Source organism: Anas platyrhynchos, chromosome 2 (assembly GCF_047663525.1).
Source record: "Anas platyrhynchos isolate ZD024472 breed Pekin duck chromosome 2, IASCAAS_PekinDuck_T2T, whole genome shotgun sequence".
In the NCBI taxonomy this organism is placed as follows: domain Eukaryota; kingdom Metazoa; phylum Chordata; class Aves; order Anseriformes; family Anatidae; genus Anas; species Anas platyrhynchos.
The window spans coordinates 20,365,808-20,391,784 of NC_092588.1; the positions used below are offsets into that span (position 1 = coordinate 20,365,808).

General features: G+C 40.6%; 1 protein-coding gene across 2 annotated transcripts in view; it reads left to right on the plus strand.

Moving 5' to 3' along the window:
• Positions 1-16,383: 16,383 nt before the first annotated feature.
• The window catches only part of LRP12 (LDL receptor related protein 12), a 61,109-nt gene continuing 51,515 nt past the window's right edge, over positions 16,384-25,977 (plus strand). The window contains exon 1 of one of the 2 annotated variants that reach the window (XM_038174375.2): positions 16,384-16,786. In XM_038174375.2, coding sequence (XP_038030303.1) covers positions 16,708-16,786 — 79 coding nt within the window. In that variant the 5' untranslated portion in view covers positions 16,384-16,707. The remainder of the gene's footprint in view (positions 16,787-25,977) is intronic. The other variant, XM_027452587.3, reaches the window with a different exon arrangement.

A 25,977-nucleotide genomic window follows, 5' to 3' on the forward strand; every position in this document is an offset into this window, starting at 1 on the left:
ATTCACAGTGCAAATGTTACTTTTATTTGGTTTGCATATATACTATGTATTATATACCTACTGCCCTAAACTTAATGTGTTGCTAAAGAAAAAGAATCCTTTCAATAATGAAATATACTTTCATGTAACAATTGAACAACATACAGTACAAAGAAAGTTTCCTATTATTGACCAATTGTCTCAATACTGAAGATACATCCATAGATTTGAACACCTGAGAACACAAACTGCCCTAAGAAACGGCAAGTAATCTCACTACAATTGGCAAAGTTACTCAGTGTTCACATCTGTGTGAGTGAGATCTTTTCTCCTATTAAATCCTCATGTATTCAGGTGATAATGTACTCTTTTGACTGTTGCATGATAGTCTGCTTAATCTTAGAATAAGCACAAAGAAACACGGGTGTACTGAATATTAATATTCCTTTAGCAATATATTCTGAGTATATGGCTTTATCAAAAAGCAAAAACACAGCATCCAAGTTCCCCAGGCTAATTGTGTGCTGGGGTTTTACAGAAGATAAGTGCTATGCTTTATGCTTTTGCATACTGTCAGACAGTGTGGAGGGACAATTTCAGGTGGGTTGAGAACTGGAGGAAGCAAGCTGGTAACAAGTCCTGTAGTTGCTTACCTGTGATCTGCCCTGATTTTTCACTCTTCTCTTCTAAGAGAACATCCTCTTAGAGCATCTCTTTAACAAAAAAAAAAAAAATCAGGACCCATACATGACATCCACACTGATGCAAATATAAATAAACCTTGTTAAGATATAACCTTTCTTTTTATGCCTCCTCCCATTTCTTTGCAATCTATTTCCTGTTTGTTAGGGTTCATTTTCCCACATCAGCTGCTGTTGGACTTTGCTTTGAAACCTGACAGGCATGAAAGACAGCTCCTGTAAGAAGGCAGGCTATCTCTAGAGTTTTTGCTTTTCACCTACTTGCAGTAAGAAAGGAACCTCTGAGAAGCAGTGGCAGTGAATGCTGGGGCTAAGGCTGGAGTAGAAATTAGTTTTGTAATGTTCCAGAATAGGCTCAAAAAGATTCTTGTAGTAACTTTTCTACCAGGCTCAAAGCTTTATCTTGTTGCTTTTTGACTCAAGTGCTTAGCCACTATTCAGAGCTGTGCCCAATTACTCTGCTGATAGGGAAAATTGGTCTTTACAATAAGGTTTTTCTTTAGTGAAATTCAGTTTATTTACAGAGCAATCTGCACAGCATCCTGCTTGTGTGACCATGCTAGGAAAACATAGCAGCAGGCAGTTCACTTCCTCACATTTTCTAAGCTGTCCTTCCCAGAGAGTTTCACCTCGGGAGCTCAGTGTGCTCCTTCCCTGACAATCTCAACCGTGGCTGCTTCACCCCCCTATTCTTGTTCCCTGGTGCCTTTGATCAGCAGATGCACAGATCTGCTGTCAGCCAGCCTCTGGCTCCATGGGGTTTAGCTGTGCCTCAGTTTGCCATGATGCTCCTGGCCTTTAGCTTCAGATTTAATTGCTTCTTCCTTTAGCAGGGACAAAGGACATTTGCCTGCTGGTCGATACAGTCTGGGTGCTAAAGACAAACACAAGCTTCTTCTAGCACAACGGTACAAATATCTTCCTCCTAAAATTTCATAACTTCAGCATGGGCAGCATTTTTTTTCTTTTAGCATGTATTATCCTATGAATTTTATCTGCAGAAAGGATATGAAAAGGATAATACTCCAATTGATGTGTTTGTTGAATTTGTTAATATATATTTGTATCTACATTACACAACGCATCCCCTCAAAATGAAAAGTAGAATCCTTTTTCACATATGTATTAAGAATGTACACCAAGTTTGGGAAGAAATGTGGCTGTCCCAAGTCAAAGCCAAAGCTTTGGCATGAACGACTACTGCTCACAGATCTGAATTATCCAAGATACAAAACACAGGAGCTTGGCCTATTTGATTTTATGCAAAAGACTTTTAGATCCTGATTTTTAAAAGCACAATTGGATCACTTTAGAAAAAATACTGTGAAATTTAAAGAAGATATAAGTGTGAAGATTGCTTAGAGAAGGAAAGAGACCTCTGTTGAACAGAATATAAGAAAACACCAAAACGAAAATCAAAGAAAATAGCTTACTTGGCAATAATAATCATAGAATCATAGAATATCCTGAGTTGGAAGGGACCCTTAAGGATCATCAAGTCCAACTCTTGACACCGCACAGGTCTACCCAAGTTCAGACCATGTGACTAAGTGCACAGTCCAATCTCTTCTTAAATTCAGTCAGGCTCGGTGCAGTGACCACTTCCCTGGGGAGCCTGTTCCAGTGTGCAACCACTCTCTCTGTGAAGAACCCTTTCCTGATGTCCAGCCTAAACTTCCCCTGCCTCAGCTTAACTCCATTCCCGCGGGTCCTGTCGCTGGTGTTAATGGAGAAAAGGTCTCCTGCCTCTCGACACCCCCTTACGAGGAAGTTGTAGACTGCGATGAGGTCTCCCCTCAGCCTCCTCTTCTCCAGGCTGAACAGGCCCAGTGCCCTCAGCCGTTCCTCGTACGTCTTCCCCTCCAGGCCTTTCACCATCTTCGTAGCCCTCCTCTGGACACTCTCCAACAGTTTCATGTCCTTTTTATACTGTGGTGCCCAGAACTGCACACAGTACTCGAGGTGAGGCCGCACCAGCGCAGAGTAGAGCGGGACAATCACCTCCCTCGACCTACTAGCGATGCCGTGCTTGATGCACCCCAGGACACGGTTGGCCCTCCTGGCTGCCAGGGCACACTGCCGGCTCATATTCAACTTGTTGTCTACCACGACCCCCAGATCCCTCTCTTCTAGGCTGCTCTCCAGCGTCTCATCGCCCAGTCTGTACGTGCAGCCAGGGTTTCCCCGTCCCAGGTGCAGGACCCGGCACTTGCTCTTATTGAACTTCATGCGGTTGGCGATCGCCCAGCTCTCCAACCTATCCAGATCCCTCTGCAAGGCCTTTCCACCCTCATTCGAGTCCACAACTCCTCCAAGTTTGGTGTCATCAGCAAACTTGCTCAAAATGCCTTCTATTCCTACATCCAGATCGTTTATAAAAATATTGAAAAGTACCGGCCCTAAAATGGAGCCTTGAGGGACCCCACTGGTGACCGCCCGCCAGCCTGACGCAGCCCCATTCACCATAATGATGTACTATACTTACAAACATTTTTTATTATTCATTCATTCATTATTATTGTTTTTAAGTTGGTAGCATTTAACCTATTACTGTTTGTAGAAGGAAGTGATTACAGTCTCCGACTGAATTTAAATTAAAATCTTAGCTATAATGTTGTTTTGAGAATATTTTAATTCTGGGACTGTTGCCATCATGTATTTATAACACAGAAATTTTTGCAACTGGAAGAGCTATCCATAGTAGTTAACAGACTGAGTTATATCTGTGATACTGCAGTTATCTATTATTTTAATATAGTAACTATGATTTCACTGTAGCTTCTAGTATAGAAAATATTGAGTTTTAAAACACAATTTATTAGTGGAGTGAAGAAGACAACCTTGCTAGTTCTTTTACACTGAAAAATTTCATGGTGTGACTTTCCCTAGAGTTTTTCCACTGCTAAGAATACTGCTGTTGTTTACATGATACTGAACTTGTTTTTTTTCCTGCAGGGAGTTAAAGACACACAAGCCAAATGTTTTAATAATTGTAACAACTAAATATGATGGTGTTTAATATTCTTGCATTTGTAATGAGACTTTGTTGACTGTTTAGTGTGTTAATTCTTTCGTAAAATGTTGCCTGCTACACTGGAAGAAATTATGCCTGCCTTCTTTGTATTTAGATCAATGACAAACAGCATTTGAGGAAATGCTACACCAGATCTATTATCAGTACTCTTCAGATTTGTAAAACATAAGATGACCGATCTGTTATTTCAATGCTCTGCAGAGCTAGAGAGATAATCTCTAAGTACACAATTTAAACTGAATAATTATGAAAAAGACATTGAGAGATTTTCATTTGGATACCTTTAGAGTCTATTGAAATTAAGATATTGGCATTTTTTTTATTTATTTCTTTGATATTTATATTTTATGTTATTTTTTGTATGTATTTCATTTATTATATATCATTTTATGTTATCTCTGCTGACATTCTATCTTCTGTATTACACCAGTGAGCAGCAACAGCAGTACTTTGGGTTTTGTTTTAAGAATTATGACAGTAGACAAAATGGTAAATTGGTTATCTAACAGCTGCTTTACATTTTCAATTTACTGTTCTTTGATGATGTCTTGTTTAAAACAGTTTTGTTTTGTTTTGTTTTGTTTTCTGATTAAGACATTGTATGATTCCTTTGTAATAGTGTAACAAGTAACTTGACTTCTTAAATTTGTTAATAATTTCTTTTAAAGGACTGTTTGCTGAGCAAGCTAAGCAAATGCAATAGTCGTTCTACCTGTGGTAAAACTCAGAGGTCCTGTAGTATTAACAGTACCAGCTACTCTTCTGAATTAAAAATGTACAGAGGGAGATTCTCACAAGTTAAGTTACTTTGAAGAGGATGAATTATAGTTCAGATAACCTGGCAGCCTTTCGATTGACAGTGGAATGCTGTGAAAGTGAAATGGAATCATAAATTTCCTTTTTCTTGCAGCTGCTATTTGCTAGCATTGCCCAGACCAGAATATAAGCGCATGTACAGTCAAGCTGGTGAGGAGAGGTACAAGTATGGGCTCAGACCTTTTGCTTGGCAGCCTCTGTACATTGGCATAATCATATAGTTCACTACAGTGGCCAAACCTGGATGGCATATGTGCCTGATTCCAGATATACTTCATTTCCTGCATTCACATACATTGCAGGTTTTTGTTTGTTTGTTGTTTGTTTCTTTTGTTTTGTTTTGGTAAAGAAGCAATTGAGTTACCTGGCAAGATTATTCCCATTTCACGTCCAGAACAAAGCATGCTACCCAGCCCACATGTACTTCTGTCCCAGGGAAGCAGCTGATAACACGCATGTGGTAGTTGATCATAGTTGCATGAGTATCCCTACAAGATACTCAGAGACCCTGGCAATAAATGCAGTATTAAAAGGCATGCCGAATGAAATAGTATGAAATACTGTCAGCCCCCAGAGAGTTCATAGGTATTTTGTTGTTGACTTCAAATTCATCCTGAATTCTACTCATGTTATTTCAAGGTAATTGGAATGTTTTCTTGAACATTTATATGAAAATTAGATATTTTTTTTCTTTTAAAAGAAGGATTTCTCCTTATTTAACAAGGCAAGTTTGGATTTTACTGTTTATTGTTATATTGTCTGACTAGAGAGGAACCCCAAACTCACATCACTACTGAGCATGAAACTGGTCATCTCCCCAAGACTCCTAAAGCCCTATGAGATTTTATACCTGTATCTAAGAGTTATCTGATCAAAATCTGAACTAAAATAGTAAGGTGCCATATGTCTTTGCATCTGCATTCTCCGGCTTGTTGTTATTAGTCCTCACTAATAGGTAAAATAATGTAGGTACATACAGATTTTCTTATTTATTACCTCAATTACATTTACTATAGTTCAAGATATGTTTAGCAAATTGTATTTACTAATATTTCTTTATATATTACAATAATTTTCATCAGTCCATCTTTTTATTTCCAGTTCCTCAGATATGTTTCTGGCTCTCCCTTAGCTTACAAAATATAATTACAAGTCATTCAGTAATTTTATTAGTTAATGCCCTGAAGAATATAAAGTGCATATCTTCTAGACTTGCTCATCTTTCTATATTCTGTTTCATCGTGTATTCCCTTACCTGCCAGATCACCAGATATAGTGACATAATCTTCATTACTTAATTATAATTATTAGTCAAGGGGTTTCTACCCCAGACATATAGCTTCCAAACAAAGTGTCTTGAACAGATTAGCAACAAGTTTAAAAAACAAGCCATTTGACACTGGGAATATTATCTGCTGGCCGTCTGAGAAGAACAGTAGCAGAATAAATACTCATTTATTATTTGGAGGATACTATGTAATGAACAAGTATAATGACAAAATGAAGACTGTAAGTGCATCCACTGCTTAAATTTATTCACTTTTGAAAGCACTGCAATTCAAAGTACTTTTTTCCCTTCACATATAAATTATACATGCATATATATATGTATATCAAAAATGTTTGTATGTTCCTTATGTGTGTTGGGGGTTTTCTTGGAGAGAAGGGGGGAGGAGGGGAAGCCTGAAATTTGAATGAAGCCTAATTTGCAAGCAATTTGCACCAGCAGCTATAAATTTTACTCAAGAGAATTCCAGGTGCTTGGTGTATGCCTATACATGGGGAACATTTCTGAGGAAATGAAGCTTGATGGCTGCATTAAAATGAATCAGAAGCCTTATCTTGATGCAGGGTATTTGCATCCCTACTCTTTGTGAATCTTCATGGATGTGTCTTTTGCTTTTGCACTGTCCTCAGTTTTTTGAAAAGAAAACAGATGAATAAGCTTTCTATTAATGAGTTACAATAACAGCCTGCTGAATTTCCTGACATCCATTTCATGATTGTACTTGTTTTATAGAGGTAGTTCTTTAATTGAGTTTACTATACATATTACAGTATGCTTGAAATCAGAATCCTTGAACTATTGGCGCCATGAGTTCATGCTTTGAGACATCCACCATCCAAATCTTCTCAGTTTAATTTGAAAAGATGGGCAAATGAGTATTATCATTCTTTATGTTGGAAACTAGACTCAGAAAGATTTTTTGTTTTGTTTTGTTTTGTTTTTTCTTCTTCTTCTTTTTTTTTTTTTTTTTTTTAATAGTCACTGAGCATAACTGTGGCAGAGTCAAAATGTTACCTCTTGATAACAGTCTGAACAAGATCAGTTTGTGCCACCTCCTCTGGAAGTCCTCCTGTCAGCAGCACTCCAATCTCGAATTATTCTTGACCTTTTTTTTTCCCCCTTCTGGCAAAGCCTAAATGTCACAGAGAAAAATAGGTCTTACAGGCAGGTTGGACCATCCTGTGCAGAACTGTCTGTACTGAGGATGAGAATTTTGTCTGGGTTTGTTTAATGGGTAGTTGAAGTAGCCAGCAAATCAAAATATATGGGATACGTTTCACTTCTCTGTGCTGCTGGTTGGAAGAGCAGAAAATAAGTAACTAATGAGCAGAGCTCCAGAGTCCACAGGAAAGTTGTAGCAGTGCGTGGAGATTTTAACAGCCTTTCCTTTGTCAGGAACACTTCATCCCTAGAGCAAGAAGCGTTGTGCCTGTACCAAGCTCCACAAGGGGAAGCCAGCAGGGTCACCACAAGCAGCCGCCAAGCTGGAAGTTGTTTTAATAGGTTTCTTGATGTCCTAGATTGTTGGAATGAAGTTTCATAGTTCTGCCCCTAAATTCAGCAGGTTTTATCTCCTCCTACAGGAGGAAATTACTAGACCAAGACAGGGATTTGTTCCTGTATTTTATGTTCACATTCAGGCTAGGAAGTTGAAGTCTTCCCAGGAAGCAACCAAGTGAGTTTTATCATCTCCTCAGTGTCTACAGCAGCTTCTCTAGAAAGCTTTATCTGTTTATGGGATTTAGAGATTAACAGCATGGCCCGAGTGTATACTGTCTCTGGACACACAGATTAAGTGTGAGGAAATATTGGCTTCCCTTCAGTTTGTATCCTTCCTGCTCTAGATCTGTGATGAATGGGGAGGGAGAGTGGCACTGGGGAATGAAATAAGAGACGGGTGTTGCATTGTCAGCTAGCTGGGTTTCTGTGACATGGACCAGTCATCAGGGACAGGATTGCAGATAATGATGAAGGGTTTATTATTGACAGAGGCTTTGTCTTTATCCTTCTGCCCTGGACAGTCGTGAATAAACAAGTAAAATTTGAACACTGTAAAAAATAACAAAATGCTTTTCTGAATTTTAAGAGCCTCACATGCTAGTTCAGAAGACAACGATCCCAGCTGCCAGAATTTCCAGGAGTCCTAGATATCTCCTGCAATACAATTATGCAGGCTCAGTAGAAAAATATTCTGCACATTTGGAGCTAAAGGACAATATAATAAATGACTGCAGGAAACTACACTGCTATTGCATCAGATTACATCTGAATCCACTACCAGTGGTTTTTCTGGTGTAGGAAATCTGCCCTTCAGGATCTCATTGTCCTCTTGTTTGTTTGCTCACATTCTCCTTGATACTGTAATACTAGTGCAAGTCAAAGGTAGATTAGAAGCAGCTGTTTTGTAACAAACAAACAAAACCTTTTGTCTATTAGCTGTTAATCTTTTTTTTTTTTTTTTTTTTCCCAGTGGGTAGAAAAAGCCAGCTGACTGTTTGTAGACAAGCAAAACTCCAACAAATGGTTGCACTTTTTACAAATGGAAAATCTGGAGCTTGATCCAAGAATGGTTTCAAGAAACCTTCATGTTAGTGTAGTTTCATTTACTTCAGGAACAGTGCTAATTCCTGCAGTTCATGATACAGCCTCTAGGTCTAAAAACTCTCAGTACTGCCACAAAAATATGTCAGTGTTACTGTGCTATTGCTCAGTTGGAGTGTGTCAAAGACTTCTACTAGCCTGACAGGAATATATTGAAAACATCATTTACAATAAATAAGCAATGTAACATAGTAGGACTAAAGCTTGAAAGGGAAAAATGAAGTGCAAAACTGTCTGGCACAGTGGAAAACTAACATGTAAATCAACTGAATCTAGTCCTAAAGACATTTTGTAGTATGCTGAAAGGCTTCTCTGATTTACCACACTAACCCTAACACCCTGATCTCTGTGGCTACAGAGGAATGGGGAATACAGGGAGGTCTCTTCTGCCATGGATCTCCCATTCTCACTTACAGCAGATGCACTGAGATGTAAATTGGATTAGGACACGCAGGCCTTAATTTACTCATGCAGCTCTAATGACTGGACATAAAATGTACTGTTGGTATATTTTCTGAAGTGTAGGTGACAAAATGTGAATGTCATTTTCCTTTCATATTTTTGTGTATTTTAAAAAGTCCTGAAATGCACTTTATCTTCTGTGCATTTTCATAGAGGTTTGATTTTACATATAAAGTTAAGTTTATACAGTAGATTTCAAATAAAGGTAGTAGACTACAATGCTCTATAAAATACCTTTGTACATGTTAAAAAGATACGTTAACTGCCTTACGTTCTAATTTGCATATATATTTTGCACACACTTCACAACTAAAATGTTCATGTTCATCTTTTAGACTTGTAGAGCATTGCAAATGCCTGGCACTCTTAACATAGTGCCACATGGTGTTTGACTTAGCTTAAATGGGTGAGCATATAATGGTACTGCCAAGTTTTATGAGTCAAGTCATATGCAAAGTCTTATTCAGAGTCTTACGGTTTTTAAGTAAGCATGTGATTTGGGGAAAGGGAAGACAAGACCTAAAATGACTCCTAGGCTGTTTGGAACTGGCACTACTAAAATTAAGGTGCCTAGGTAAGAATTTATTATTTATTATTCATATTAATGTTTATTATTTATATAAATACAATATATATACACGTTTCTTCACATTTTGGACCTTTGACAGAGTAATTGTCATGTTCAGAAGTTTAAGTGGAAACATGTAATAGTCCTTGGAAAGCTTTTGCTTAAACAAGCAGTTGTCAATTACTGCTGGTTTTAGCAGCCGAGAGTGTATCTTAGAAGCCCCTTCTCTAACTTTGACTAACCTATGAATTATGTTGAGGTCTGCAGTTAGTTAGATGATCTGACTCAGTTCTCACTAACCTTCACCTAAGAGGTATCATAATTTTTGGATTTAAGAGTAGACTTTCTGTTGCGAAATCAGTTTCACTCATGTGTTATGAGCCAAATTATGACTGCACGTTGGTTTCTACTGGATGGGCCAGTGGAAAGGCAGGGTAACAATGAAGTAATGTAATCCTCCAACTGTCTGGTTCTTGTAGGGTTCCTCCCTCCAAAGCTAGGAGCTATCCTGCAGAGTGGTCACAAACATGCCCTCCTCTACAAGTTTACGCCATGTACTATTCCCCAAATTGCAACTCACATCTATGAAATGGCACGTATGGCTATGCCAAGCAAAATCTGTTAAGAATTTTAAAAGACAACCCAACTGCTATGATGAAAGAAAAACAACGTACTACAGTCCTGCTTGTGGAGAACTGTAGAAATCAGATTTAGCAATACTGAGGAGGCTGAGTAAGCTTCTGAGAGAGATAAAGGGATGCAGAACTCCTCTGGCTGTCCTCTGACACTTGGATGTCACGGGTCCACAAGACAAACACGTGATCTGGATCCATAGCTAAAGATTAACTGTACTCATGAAAAGATAAAAAAAGTTACCTGGGCAAAATATTAACACTTGATGTTGGTTGCATTTTCCTTGTTATGTTTGCAAGTTATGTTTGTCTACATGCAGAACATTGCTACGACTATAAAACTAGACTTTCCTCCACTTCTTTTAACTTGGGCTATATTTCAGAAGTAGTTCACTACTTCAGACTTCATGCGGGCTCTGTGGGCTCTTCAGACTTCATGCTGGCTCTTTGACCAGTGGGGACATGATGTATAAATGCAGGCCAGATGCAGGAGGTTCTAATTTAACCTAATTAGAAAATCAAGAATATTACTAGTGTCAGTATGCAGCTTGAAAAGATAATTGCTTCAAAAATTGGGTGTAAGAAAAAATAAATTGAATTTAGAAATAAAAAATGTAGCCAAAAATAATTTTTAAAAAGTATGTTTTTAATAGCTCCTTTTACAGGAGGTAATTAGCCTTTTAGGTTTTGAAAATTGCTTATGAAATGTTCTGTTTGTATTAAGGAGATTTTTTATGTTCTTTCTAATCATGAAGTCTTCTGTTTTGTTTTTTTTTTTCTCTCTGTTGGAATATTCAGGTGTTTGGTTGTTGATGTTGTTTTGTTTTGTTTCTTTCTTTCCTTTTCCCCTTGGTCTTTAGGCTTGTCTGCTCTAAAATTGAAATAGCATCAATAGTTTAGTTCTTCATTCTGTCCATGAATCAGCTGAACAGTTGCTCTCTTTCTGTGACTGGCTAATTATTCAAAATTATTTGACTGTTTTATACAAATGTCTTTGCCTATAAATTCATTGCTTTACCTAGACTTTAAACTCAGGCTTTTTTATGGCTTCATGACAATGTTTTCTAAAAAAAAGTGTTTATAGACGGGAAAAAAAAAAAAAAAGCAAACAACAACAAAATAGAAACCACAAAGGTTTTTGTAAGAGATTTTAGTGACAGAAGTTTCTTTCAGGTTTCAGCAAGCAGATTCTGGCAGATTCTGTTCCTTACTCCTGAGAAGCTAAATCCAAAGGTAAGGGAACGGCTGCTAAGTGCAGGCTGCTAAGTGCAGCTGTAGGTCTCTAAAGACTGAAGCAAAAGACGAGATTTTCTTCTGAGATGTGATGTGACTACAGGCTCAGATTCTCTGCTATCTTTTGATGCTATTCAGCCAGTTTAGATAACCACAGATGCTTGTCTAATACACTGGTAATTCTATAGTAAAATTATACTAATACAGTGATTCTCACGCCTTTTTCTGGGTCTGGTATTAAGGATACAGACAGAGGAATGAAAGTATCACAAAGCTTGTTGATATTTGCCTGCCACCTAGGTCCACATTGCTACAATAAGAGTTAAACTGCTTTAGTTGACAATAAGGAAATAACAAAAGCAGTTTTAACACCATTGTTGTTAACATGTTGTAGGTACTCATCTAAGCATTATGTTACTCACTGTAATTACAGACTGAATTAGGCCACACTTTGTCACAAGGTTTATTCCAAACTGAAGCTACTTCCGTTGGATTGTCTTTGCAGCAGCAACACACTTTAATAAATGAACAAGCTTGGGCAGCTTTTCCAGAACTGTCTAAAACTAAATAATTAGTCAATAGCCATTCACGCGGCATATGACAGAGGTGCTATTATTGTCAGGGAAACTACAGTGCCTGTGATAACAACTCATGGCTTAATCTGAGCAGTTAGTTGAACATAACATGCCTGTAATATTTAAAGCATAATATCTAATACATGGGAAAAAAAAAAAAAAAAAAAAAAGACAAAAATTACTATTACATTAGGGACATGAATTACTTTTAAACAAGCTAACAAATTTTGCAGGTAGTTTTTAAAACTTGCTTATCTACAAATTCCTTTTTCCTGCTGGGGATCCAGTTGCTTCATTTAGACTTTAGGTAAAAGAGCTCACAAACTGCCTGCAAACCTACAGTTCCCAGATGAAAAAACATGGAAAAAGAGCCCTGACTTATTTCAAGTGCTTTGTGGTAATTTGAAAAAAACCAAAGTGGATCCCAGAGTCACTTAGTGGGGCACGATGCTTAAACGAATATGCCCTACAGAATCAGGTTGAGTGCAACGTCATGATGATGCAGCTACACTGTCACTGGCTCCAGACACACTTCATTTGCAGTTAGCCAAGCTAACTATTTGGACTCTTTTCCACTGCACATTGTACAGCATGTCCTATATTTGTACAGTCCTAAGCATAATGGGACCCTACCCTTGATTGGCCTCTAGACAGTAGTGATACTAATTATAAATATCAGGGAAGTAAATGATCACATAACACCTTTGATGCATTTTCTCCAGCATGCAACAGCAATATTAATATGTACTCCTGCACAATGCAAGCAGATTCTGATCTATGCAATATATTTTTAACACAGTGGACTTGATCCAGACATTTCTGGCACCATCTTCCATTGTCTTTCATCACTTTGCAGCAAAGTTATGTAGGGTACTCTAGACTTGAGGTAGCTGTGGTCTAGTATTAAAATTAATGTTGAATAAAAAATCAAGTCTTTTAGCACCCTTCAGACAAGTGCTGGGCAAACATCTGTTTGTTTGCCAAACACTAAATATTAAAAAAAAAAAGGAAAATAAAAAATGAAACAAATCATTTTTGTCCCAGTCTATGTTCATACACTGTGCTGCAGAACAAATGAAAATCTGGGAGAGATTCCTCTGCTGCCTACTTTTTTCTACTTTAGGTTTATAAATAATTGATTTGGAAAAAATACTACCATAAAATAAACATATTTAGAATTCCAATGATGTCTCTTTTATGATAAAATCCTTGAATTCTTCTGCAAAAAGATGCAGTAAATTCAGATGTGGTAGAGATCTCACCCCAAATTACAATCTGACACTGAAAATATCAAGATTTCTTATGCCCTCACCGGAAGGGAGTTTCTGAGATAGAAAGTATTGAAACTGGTAGAGGAAAGCTATTTTTTACTTCATTAAGCTGAGATCTAGTCAATATCTTGAATTGTTCCCTTTCTTATTATGTATTAAAATGGTGCCAAGATGTCCCCACCAGAAGTTGACATTAGGGAGACATGATGTAAGATTGCCCCCTACAATTTTACAGACAGTCAGAGGAAGAGTACGGAGAAAGAAATGAACTGGGGAGAACTTTTACAATGGCTTGTAAAAGTGCTGTTACATCTGTAGGTGGCATTTGCTAACAGCATAGTCTGAAGGGACAAAAAAGAAAGGGTGAACTGGTGAGGAAGGTGTAGGAAGAGAAAAAAAAATAAAAAAAAAAAGAGCAAGGATGGAGAGAAGGAAACACGTGACAGGCAATGAAGTAAAGCTGAAGTGACTGTAAAAAGACAATCACTGAAAAGAAAACAATGTGGAAAGTAAAACTGCAGGGTGATAAAGTAGTAAGTCGATATCATCAGTGGGTTCCTGATAATTCTTACTGAAGCTGCTTCAGTAGATTCACACGCCAACCTTGAACTTCAAGCGGAGGAACAACTGACTGTTATGAAACTCTTGGTTTGGTTCAAGGTCAATCATGTGTGCAATTTCAGGATAATTTATCTTTACCTGCCTTAAAATCCAAAAGAAAGACAGTGTCAGCTTCCGTGCTGCTTAAAAATTACTTCTACTGATAAAATTTTATTTGTCATCTTCAGATAAGAGTAAAAAAATCCATGCAGTCATGATTAGAATTTTATGTATACACGGTTAAGATTTACTAGGCACTTTTCAGACAAAAGGAAAATGATACTTTTCACCCAAACATCAAAGAGATTAAGACAGACAGCTCTTGGCAGAGGCCAACAGAAGGAGCAGCAAAATAGGAGTAAGATTTTTTCTCAGATAACTTTGCCAGGAAAGGAGTCTTTCTAAGTATGTCAAAGTTCATAAATTTGGTGAGCTTGCTAAGAGGACTACTGGAAAGATGTTACTTGATATCATGAGCATCTTGTCTGGACCTAACACATTCTCCTCCTTAGACTTAAAAAATCCAGTTCATCATAAGTAGGCAAACCAGAGCTTCAGAGGTTGTTCCTTAGGTCATTACATCACTATCTCACCTTTTGCTTGCCAAGCTCATTTAGTACAGAGGAAGGAGTCTTTTACATATCATCCTTTGCTTTGCATCTTTGACAACAGTGTTAAAATTAAGCACATGATGCCAGGGGTTGATGCTTTGCTCTCCACTGCCTTGAATGATCAACCTGGGTAAACGATAAAGGGTAACCACTTGTTTGTGTGAGTGACTGAAAGCAGTTTTGCCAATAGGGATGTTTGGAATAGCATTTAATCTGAAAAGATAATTAGTGTTTTCTTTGTTGTGCAACTGAAGTCTCTGGAAAGAGAATCATATCACATCTCTCAATAACATGCAACTGGGTGGTAGAAATTGGGTTGAACTAGACAGACAAAAATAACTTTGGGAGGAGCAGAGAAAGGTTATGGATTACGTGCTGATTTGTTTGTTTAATGTTGACCTATCTCTACAGCAGAGAGTTTAATGAGTTCCAGTAAGGACTTGCACCCAGCAAGTACAGCTGCAATTACTGTGGGAGGGTTAGAAGTCTCTGTGTGGGCACAGGTTCTGTGCTGCATCTGTTCATAAAGGCAGCAGTATCTTTCTCAGCAGCAGACTTCCTAAGCATCCTTCCACTGACCCCCCGTTAATAATTAACAACAAAAAAGGGAATGGGATACACTGGGTGGAAATATAGGGCATCTGTGGTTTCAGTGAAGAAGTTGTTCAAACTTGCAAGTTTGAAAAAAAAAAAAAAGAAAAGAAAAAGAAATAAAAAGTTTACTGACTAAGACACTGTGAATTTATTTGTATAAACCTGCAAATAGAGGTTGTGTTTTTTTCTCCCTTTAAGTGCTATTTTTTGTATGCATAGTTATGGCTTCTGAGAGTTGAAGTCACGTCGCTCATAGGTTCAAACTGTGACTGAGTAAATTTACCAAAGACTAATCCATTGAGAGTTATTAAACTCAATGATATCATCTATAATTCAGGGTGTTCCTGAGCCACAACTTCCCAGAGAGTAAGGGAACATTCAGGCTTGTCTGGTTTGTCTTCCTTCTTTAGTGACTATCACTGATACTTTATCTACTTCAAGATGCTCATCCATATAACAACCTATTTCCCCTACACACCTCCAAAAAAAGACATATCCCCCAATATACTTCTTTTCCTTCTGAAATGAAATGGTGGGTGGGAAATAAATGGGGGAGGAATCAGAGAAGAGCAGTGAAGAAAAAAAAAAAAAAAAGAGTAAGGAGAAATAGAGCAATCGTCACAACCATCAACTTTCATGGAGCCAGAGCTCTGGTCGGATCCAGAACATCTGTTCTCATGATGCAGCAATGAAGCCCGACCTGTGTGATTTGTGTTCTTTTAAGAAACGGTAATAATTTATTTTCCTAATAAATCAGCTCATCTAGTAGAGCTGAGGAGCTTTCGGGCAATAAACACTTCTCCAAGTCTGCAACTGACGCTGCAACATTCTAGATAGAGATTGCACTGCGAATCCTACTTGCTTTTGGTACTCAAACAATGGAGAGTGATAGAAACTGTGAAAAAATAAGGTCATTAAAAGGTGAAGGATGGTTAATTGTACATTAACAGAAACGTATGGTGAAGGATGGTTCATTGTACGTTAACAGAAATGCACGGTGAAGGGTGGCTGATCGTATGTCAACAGAAATGCTCCGTGTCGCAGCTACACGTGTAGGTCCGTAAATCTGGATGCAACACATCCACAGCAGAGTTTAACTTTTTGTTTACACATTCCTTTTTAGGTCTCATTTGTGAAACGCAGATTTGGAGGCCAGAAACGCCTCGGCGGGGGGCTGCCTGGCGTCTCGGTGCTTCGCAGAGCGGGCTGCGTTTCACACACGCGTTTTCAGGGCAGCGGATCAGGCCTGCACCGGGGGGAGGCTTTCACCCTCCCAGCCCCTCGGAGCCCACTTCGGGCCCTTCCCCTCAGAGGTCGCGGCCTCCCCGCGGCGGGGCGGGCCGGGAGGTGCCGGGCCGAGGCCGGGCCCTCCCCCGCCGCCCCGCTCGGCTCCGCTCCGCCCCGCGGCTGCCGGCGGCGCCTCCATGCGCTCGGCGGGGCAGTGCGCAGCCGCGGCGGAGCCCAGCCGGGAGGAGGAAGCGTTTGCGGGGCGGAGGGAAGGAGGCCGAGGCCGGCGGAGGCAGCGGCGGCGGCTCATGGCTCCGCGGGCGGGCGGATGAGGAGGGCGAGTGCGGGCCGCTAGCGCTCCCCGAGGCCGCAGCTCCGGCGGGGGGGCGAGGCGAGGCCGGCTCTCTCCCCCCCTCCTCTTTCGCCTCCTCTCGCTTGGCGGCTCCGGCTGCGTGTCGGGGGCGCGGCGGTGGCAGGACCGGCTGCTGCTCGTCGCCTCGCCGCGGGCCGGGGTTATGGCCCCTTGGGGGAGCGCAGGAGGCTCCCCGGCATGGAGGTCAGCGCAGCTCCTGCTCCTCGTCGTCTCCTGCTGCGGTAGGTACCGGGGCAGCGACGCCGCCCGGGGTGGGGGGGTGGGGGGCGAACAAAGCGGCCTTTCGGCGGCGGGCCCGGGGTCCCTCAGCCCGGGGCAGGGCCCGGGGGCACCCCCCTGGACCGCCCCCGTCCTGCCGGCCGGCCCCGGGCTTCCCCTTCCCTTCCCTTCCCCCAGCCGCCGCTCCACGGCTCGCTCTTTGTGATTTCTTCTTGATTTTTTTCCCCCAACCCGGCTTGGGGGACGTGGGTGGAAATCTTCCTCAGGGAGGTCCTGCAGGCGGAGGCTGGGATTTGGCCCAGCTGCCCTCGCCTTTATCCCCCGCAGATGTCCGCGCGGCTGGGAACTCCGGAGTTGGTGCGCGACTGCACAAACAAAACAAACCCCAAATCCTCTGAGTCACGAGTCAGCGCCGGCTCCGGGCGGCGAGACGATGCCGGGGAGATGTTTTACGCCAGCCAGGTTGGGACGGAGGCCACGCAGGATGCTCCCGCTGAGGGGTGCCGAGGGGGTGTCGAGGCGCTGCTGTCGGGCCAGGAGTTTGTGGCACGGCCAGCGCAGGCCTCGGACCTCCGCTTTTGTTCGGCGCCCCTGCCAAAATGGCATTTCGTGGCTGGCTACGAACCCGGCTTTAAACAAAGCTGCTCACAAAAAATACATAATGATTGCGTGAGCGGCTGTGTTTACGCTGCTGCTTTATGGTGTGTAGGTAGCCCGGTGGCATGTACTAGGGCAAACCCCAGATGCTTTGCGGCGAGTGTTGTCTCGCTTTCCCTCCCGGAGTTGTGTTTGTTTTACAAACTTGAGTGCAGGCTCTGCCGCTGGGCCCCGACGTGAGGAGCAGCCGGCTGGCGTGGAGCTGGGCATGTGTCTTGCTCTCAGGGGGACGTCAACAGCAGCCCTGGTTTAGCCAATTCTGAAGTTGGTGCCTTTACTTTGAACGTGGGATTGGGCACATTAAGTTAGAATCTGTTTTACTGTTCAGTAAAACAAACTTGAGGCCGGGGGGTTGATACACTCAGGTTTTGTCTGTGCAAAGGGCTTTGTCCAGTGTGTGCCTGTGCTGCGAATAGCAGTGCCTTGACTGTAGATACTCCGCATAAACTTTTAAGAACGCTTCCCATTTCATTGATTAATGTATATTTAAGTGAGTAAAAGTAAGATAGGCTTCTTCACATAGAACTGTGGTTACACCAGTGTCTGTAACTGAATAGTTACACTAGCATAGTTTAATTTTTAAGTGAGCCCCCTTGGATAAGCAAGGCAAGGTGCTGACCAACCTTTTAAATGCACACGATGCCGAAGAAGAGAGTCTTTATGTAGGCTGGTAAAAAATCATATGTCAAAAGCTAAAGTGAAAGCACAAATGGAAAGGAGTTGGCTTGTGGTGAGCGGGAAATGGTGAAGAAAATCTCAGTTCTGGAGATGTTAAGCTATCCTTATGTTTATGTACTTAATGCGCTTGAGAAATGTAACTTCTGTGCAGAGGTTTTTTAACAAAGTCTATATTCTTCTCTTATAATCTCCACAACTGAAATAAAAAGTGAAATTGCGAATTTTTTGTGACAAGCCTCACCAGCCAAACTTCAGTAGATAGTTTCAGGCTGTGGTGCTATAGATTTGGCACTGTTGTCAGCATTTCCACTGTAAAACTTAAACAACAAACACAATCTTCTGTTGAGAGAGTGTGGGCGTGTTTTTTTGGTTGTTTGTTTTAACAACCAAGTAAAATACGTGCGGAATAACATCTTTTATGGACCTTTACTCTAGGTTTTCCAAAGTTCATCCAAGTACGAGGAAGGCTCCATAACTTTTTGCCTCGCTGAGAAACCCGTTGCTGTTTATTGTCATCATTGATGCGAAGGGAAAGCAGCGTCCACTTTGTCAGTATGCTGCCTCATCCTCTTGAAGGATTAATTTCTACCTACAACTTCTTGTTATAAATGTCTGAAGTTCTGAGCAATTTCACAGCTTAAAGGAAGGGAACTTTATTCTTCCCACACTAGAGCATCCAAGAGGAGAACAATCATTTGCTATATAGCAAAGCCCTATCTCTAGTACTCATTTTGATTTGTCTTGTTCATTTCTCTGGGGAGATGGAAGTGGGAGTGGGAAATATTCCCCATTAAAGCCTATTACCTTCCTGTACAACTGCTTTTAGTTCTTCCAAACTAAATAATGTCACCATGAACTTTGATCAAGGCGCTGCTGACAGCAGAGCTCTGGACAGCAGTGTTGATCCTGAGCAGAGTCTTGCAGATATCGTTATGGTACTGTGTGTTATGGCTTTGAATTCAGTAGGCAGTGCTCAGGGTAAACACATACTTGGAAAAGCAGTAGCGCATTGCTTTGGTTGACTTCCATTATGCAGTTGCACAGCTATATCTAGAATTTTCCACTAATTAAAATACTAAATTCATGGAGGTTGATATGTGGGCCTTGAGCTCTCCAGAGAATGTTTCTCTGTTTCCCTGTAGTTAGTGATTTTTTTCAAACCTTCCTTCTGATGATGACTGTAATTATAAAAAATTGAGAAGGAGGACTACTGATGTGTGAAATATTGGAATAGCACTGACTAACAAGAATTTTAGCTTGGTAGGATATTGGGCAGCAGCATTCACTTTTTAATATAACTGGCCTTCCTGTTGACTTGGAAACTTCCTATCCAAGAAATACTTTATTATACATTTCTCTATACAATTCTGGCATGGTTTTTACCAGGATAAGCATGAAGATATTTCTGCATATCTCAAAGGCCCTAACAGTTGCCTGTTTTCAAAACAAAGCTGTATATTGCATTAAGTGATTTCTGTAGGGGAAAAACATCATTTGAGAAATTGGTCGTATTCTCTTGAGGGCAGGATTTTTCAAAACAGAGTTTGATGATTGATTAGCTGGAAATCAAATGAGTTTTGTTTTCTTGTTAAAACATCAGCTTGGATTTGAGAACTGAATTCCTATTACGTTAGATTTTTATTTAACCCTTGGCAGGATGAGGGTTTATATCTTAAAGGAGCTGTAATGCAGTGTTTTCAAGACCAGTTAGGGAGAGACTGGTGAGCAGAGTTCTAGTTATGAAAAGTCTCTGGAGTGGCACAGTGCAAAAACAAAGGCATGCTTTTGTTTGGGATGTGATGTGGAGATGTGGATACTCACCTTTTTCAGATTGTTGCAGAGTCCAACTTTTTATCTTAACTGTAGCTATCGCCCCACTGTGTAGTAAGAATTTCTGTCCCACTCAACAGAAAACTACAGCAGTTTTTATTGCATGTTGTAGAGTTGGTAGTGATCAATCCCGAGGTACAGCAGGCAAATTACCCTACTTCTGCCTTTACCAGACGTAATGGGTATAAAAGAAAAGTATTTACAGAAGTGGGACTGTGTGACCGAAACAGCTCGAGGGCAGAACTTTGTGGCATGATAGAGATCAGTCTTACTTCTCCATATCTACAGGATGGGTTTGGGGCTTTACTTAAGTGCTGATGAATGAGAATCATTAGAAGAGGTCTGAAAATGATTATTCCCAGAAATCGTAATTGAAGCAATGTTGCATGTTACCACTGAGACTGCAGTGCTATCGACATTATACTGGCCCATGAAAAGAAGAGACATACAGGCTTTAAAACGCTTAGTTCTGGATTAGTACCATCCCAGGTTTCTGTGGTACAAACGTTGATTGAGGTTACAATGAGATCACACACATAATCCATTTTTTTTTTTTTTTTTTTTTTTTAAGATTAGGCAGGTCAAATCGTTACAAAAGTTAACCAGTCTGGACCCAAATTTTAGTTTCATGTCAGTTTGCTGACAATTGCATGAAAATAGGAAAAACAAAATTTCCTTCATTCTCGTTTGAAAGAATAGCTTGAATCCTGTAAGCAACTAAAGTCTGCCAGCCAATTTATTTCATTTTCTAAAGAAGTTGTGCTATAAAGCCAGAACACACTGTCATAAAGGAATGGCTTGGCTTAATAGACCATTGTACCTTAAACTCTTAAATGTCACTTTTTAGTGATACTTCTGGGATACATTGGACAAATATATTTTGCTAGGAAGTAAATCATATTATTGGCAAAACTGCTGCGTTTAACATATTAGAAAGGTTTTGTAGTCCTTAAAGAGAAAATGGCCTAATTTTAATGGCATAGCAATTTCTATTGTCTAAGAAGTTTATCATCTGTCAAGTTATGTAAGTACATACTCAACTGGCTGCTCAGAGCCACAGTTAGGTCTGTAATCAGAGTACCTGTGAGGTCATGTGGATAATGCTTGGAGTGTTTGTCTGAGAGAAGAAAAAAGCAGATCCTAGACAACCTCATAGCAAAAAAGAGTTTGAAAATTTAATCTAAGGTAATTGGGGTGATTTTAAGTACACGCTAAATGAGAACACCTTCAGCCAGAAGATGAACAGAGAGGTACTTGTAGCTGGAATCAGGACAGAAGCCACCTGACTCCATTTCTATCATCAGAGCAAAATGTATAATTAGCTTGGCTTTTCCAGCTTTCTTCTGACATTGCTAGGAGGAGAAGAGCACTGCTGGGTTGGAAGGGCCCTACGGGTGAATCTGTGTGACTCCTTTGTTTCGCTGGATCCTATTTCAGTATCAGATAGATGGGTACCACATCTGTATTTTTTTTAACTGAGCACAGTATATATTGCTTCATATTTCTCCTGACTAAGACTTGCAATTATGATCAGTCTTATGGTTCATTAACAGATCTCAAATTCTTAAAGTTAATATTTTGATATGTTAGTTACAGAAGTGCCTCTGCACACATTTACCTTTTACCATAGCTTTTATTTTGCCCTAGCTTTCCAAGCTGCGGAAGGCATTTTTTTCATCCTTGTTAAGTAGGAGATTCATTCCCTTATTTTTTTTATTCATGAGTACTGTTTGTACTGCATACATAGTCTCTTTTTGTTTTTTTGAGATGGCTCTGCATTTTCCAGGGGTAGTGCTCCATTTATATTGTCGCAGATAGTTAATAGTGATGCTGAGCACCGGAACAGCTAAGATATCTAGCAAGGCACTAATTGAGAGTGTGATGTGTTAACAAGCTTGGATTTTTATTTTTATTTTTGCTGTCTCGCAGTTCACACAGTCGCACTTGTATGCAGAGCAGAATTGCTAGCTCGAACATTTTGTGGTGCCAATTATACTGAGGTGTCAAGTGGTCACTAAGATTCAGCCTGCTTAGTTGACGTGGCTTTAAGAAAACATTGGGTAGCAATGTGTTTAATAGCATGGGAGATGGCTGTAGATCCAAGTTCCTGTGTTTATCCTGTCAGTAGCAAGCAGTGCTCCCAGTGGTTTACATAGCAGGCTCTGTGATACCGTGCTCTGAAAAGTCGTGTTCTCCTGACTACGTTTCATGGCATTTTCTACCCTTGATTTTTTGACGTAGTTGTTCCTTTAATAATATTTAATTACAATTAAAATTCACAATTGCATTGAAATACATAGCACTGATTCTCATGAATATCTAGGCTTAAACTACTGCAACGAGTGTGACTGACAGGTCAGTGCAAATACTTCCAAAGGCACCCTTCTGGACTTGGTTCTGACTTGGTGCTCTGACCAGATGCTTTAAACTTGGATACACTGCCACTTTCTACACCGTTAACCTGTTGTTGAAATAAAGGCTCTTTAGCAAGGCAAATATACTTAGTAGTGATCCATTCGATTTTTTCCCCCTCTAATCTTACAGTTTGAATCTTAGGTCATGAGAGCATTGGTGATAATTTGCTCAGCAGTTTCTTGAGGAACAACTTTCTGGAAATAGGCAGGAAAAGGTGTTAATCTTTTTTTGACCTAACTTGTTACCGGAACAAAAATCAGAAAGCAGTGATAAAAATAAAATAACTCCTTTAAATGGAATGCATTTTGGGGGGAGGGAGTTGATGGCCATAGAGAAACATTTGGCTTAGTAACTGCGGTTGTCATAAGATGGTCTCTCTTTTCACATAAGCATCTTGTGATCTTGTGATTTATAGGTACTTTCTAGTTGGTTGGGGAAATTTGCTTGACATGCAAGAAAGCTGAACTTAACTTACCGAGAGTTGCAAACTTTCTGCAAAGCAATGAAAGTGCACTATTTGCATTTCTGTGGAAGGTGAAAGTAAGCTTGAGCTATGTTTTCGGGCTGTGATTTACATGTTTGCATGCACCTGATTGTGTGTCTGTAATTCATGACCACCCTTCCCCTAACCAAGATGTTTCCTCTGCCAAGTGGAAGTCCCCGGGACCGACTTTGGGTAGCAGTTCAGAGCAGTGTTTAAGTCAGTTGCAGACAGAAAACAGGAAAGTGATCCTCTAACAAGCAGTGTGAGCACACTGGTATGTGGTAGAAGACTGGTGCTCAAAACTTAGGAACGAAACACTCGGTAGAGGTTCCTGTAACTTGGTTTTATTTTTCCAGCTTTGTGTGAACCTGCTGGGAGACAGGTCCCTCTAAAACTACAGATTGCGGGAACGGGTCTCTCCTGAACAAGATTTCTTTTCCTCTAATCTATACATCTATACTATCTTACTAGAAATAAGTTTGTTCTATTCAATGTCTCTTAAAAAACTGATGAGCTTATTCATTTAAGGAATTGTTCCTTTCAGAATAACTTTGTCATTCTGAAAGTTTTCAGAAGCGAGCAAATTGAGAACAGAAATTGGATGTCTCATTGATGTGTCTCGGCGAGGGGAAAGCACGTGCTTGTGTTCATGTGTTCTGGCTCCGGGGCTTTACCTGTATGTGAATTTTCATTAAGCACATTAGAATCCAAGAATGAGTTAGTATACCCTCATAGGGTATTTGACTTGAAGTAGAAGAAAGTAAAAGCTTCAGTTAGGGATATTGTAGTAACTGGGACTGAGCATGCTAGGGTCACCTCATTTAGTAAACAAATCCTCATATATAAAAATGCATAGCTTTAAGTGGAGGCCTTAGCACTCCCCTTGTTTTCCTGCTGAAGGAAGCCCTTTCCAAAGAGTGAACGATTCTGGAGTCCTAATTAACATGCTGCCTTATTCATTGCATTTGTGTATTTACTGCAGTCTGTTCTTCATACTGCTAAGCAATTACACTTTTCCATTTGCTCTCTTCTAAAGAAGTGCTCAGAGACAGTGCACAGGGATTTAACTCCAAATGCATGTCTAAACAGTATGGAAATATTTGTAACTGGACTTGGGAGAGTTCCTATTTCTTTTTTTTTTTTTTTTCCAATTTATAATGATTAAGTACAGAGATGCAACATTTCTCCTTTCCATGATGCAAACACCAGTTTAAATATTCCCAAAGAGATGCCTGTTGGCAAGTCAGGAAGATGAATGATAAAATTGTCAGACACCAGTGTCTTGATCATACTGACGTGCAGCTGGATGTACTGCTCAGGATTGATTTGGGTAGTTGGGTAATTAGTAGAAACTGAGCTCCCATTTGTGTGCCTTTCTGTTGCTTATATGTTTCCTACCCTAAGGTTTGAATAAAATGACCGGTTCCATGGCTAGAGATACTCATGGAGACTGGAAAGTTGGGACAGCAAAGAAGGAAAGACTGGAGAAGACGTGTTCATGTCTAACAGTGGCAGAACCACGCTTTAATATGGAAGGGAAAGTGCAAGCTCTCAGGGAGAACAGCTGTTACTTAAGAGGCTGTGAAAATGGCAGTAAGGGGAACAGTCTTTTTATTTTAAGGGGTGTTATGGTGACTGTGTGAGCATCTAATCAGTCTAAGTTGTTACTCTTGGGAATTATCAGCAGTTGAGAAAAAGGATTGGAGTGCAGCTGGTCTTGCATGTGAGTCCATCTCTCCACGTGGTCCGTCTCTCAGGTCTCAGGAGTATGCTCAGGCAGCGGGATGTCACAGAAACTTGAGATTCCTGCTTCTTACCTGTACTTCAGAAGAGATAAGTGAATGAGCAGAGATATTAGAGGATTTCTGTAGCACAGCGTATGGCTTTTGTCAGCATTTTGAAACATCCTTTTTTTGTGACCCTGGCGTGTGTTCCTCTTCTTGCTGACAGGGCGTTTGGGCTTTGTGCTTCGCTGCTGGCTGCGTCTCGGCGCCGTGTGCTCCTCAAGTGTAGTTACTGCTGACCTCCCTGTCGCGGCTGATCCAGCTGCAGCGCTTCGCAGTGCCTGATGTTGTCTGGCTGTCTCGCTCCCCTCCCTGATGTGAAGTCGTCTGTTGTGTCTGAGCACACTGCAGCGAAGCTTCAGTGCTCCCACAGTTCTAAAGTAAAGAGTAACCCAGCATACCAAGGCTGAGTGATAGTGTTACCACTCTCTGGTGAAGTCCACAATACTAAATTTCTGTTATTCAGCTGTGGAAATCTGTGAACAGTATCTGGGACCTGTAGAGCCCTTTTGCCTTAATACTGTGAATGTATAAGACTTGGCAAAAAGAGTATATCTTTGTCTTCTTGCTGCAGTGAGGAGCACAGTCAGCTTTCCCTGCTGTCTGTTGGAGCCACACAGCTTGTCTGTGGTGCCTTTGGGTCTGTGAGGAGTTTTCCTGGAACAGGAGACGCGGTATTCCAGATGTGCAGGTTAGAAGGAGCAGCAGTGCTGCAAACTGTACGGTGTAATGGTGTCTCCAGGGATGAGTCCCTTTGAAGTCAGGCTGCCCAGAGTGTCAGGTTAGGGTCATGGATGGGGAGTGAGACCCCTCTCTGCACTCCCAACTAACAAAAAGTTTAGTAGTGCTCAATGCTGACTTCCTAGAATCAGTATCGTGAAAGATACTGCAGTACATCAGTCTCGAAATGTCAATTAAAAGTACGGAGGTCCAGGAATATGTATGCAGGGACGAAGTGAGTGTGTTTGAATCGCTCTTACCAGTTTTCTAGAACTCCACCCTAGTTTCTGGTTCTGCAAAGGAGACAGACCTGAACTCTGGGTAGGTGTTTCGGGCTTTGCACTTGAAGGAATTCGCCATAAAATGCAGTAGCTTTTAGAAATTATTAATAACCAAAGTAAGTCAGAATTTAAATTTTTAATCTGAGACCCTGCTTGCTGACCGTAGTGTACGTTTGGGAGCCAATAAATTGCTCAAAGCACTTAATTTGAAATAAACATCCACACTTTCTCATGCATGCGTGTTACTTAAGTAAAACGATCACATCAAACAGTAGCTTTTTTTCCAAGGGAGGATGACGTATTCTGATGGGAAGGAGAGCTGAAATAGCTTTAAAGTTGAGAGT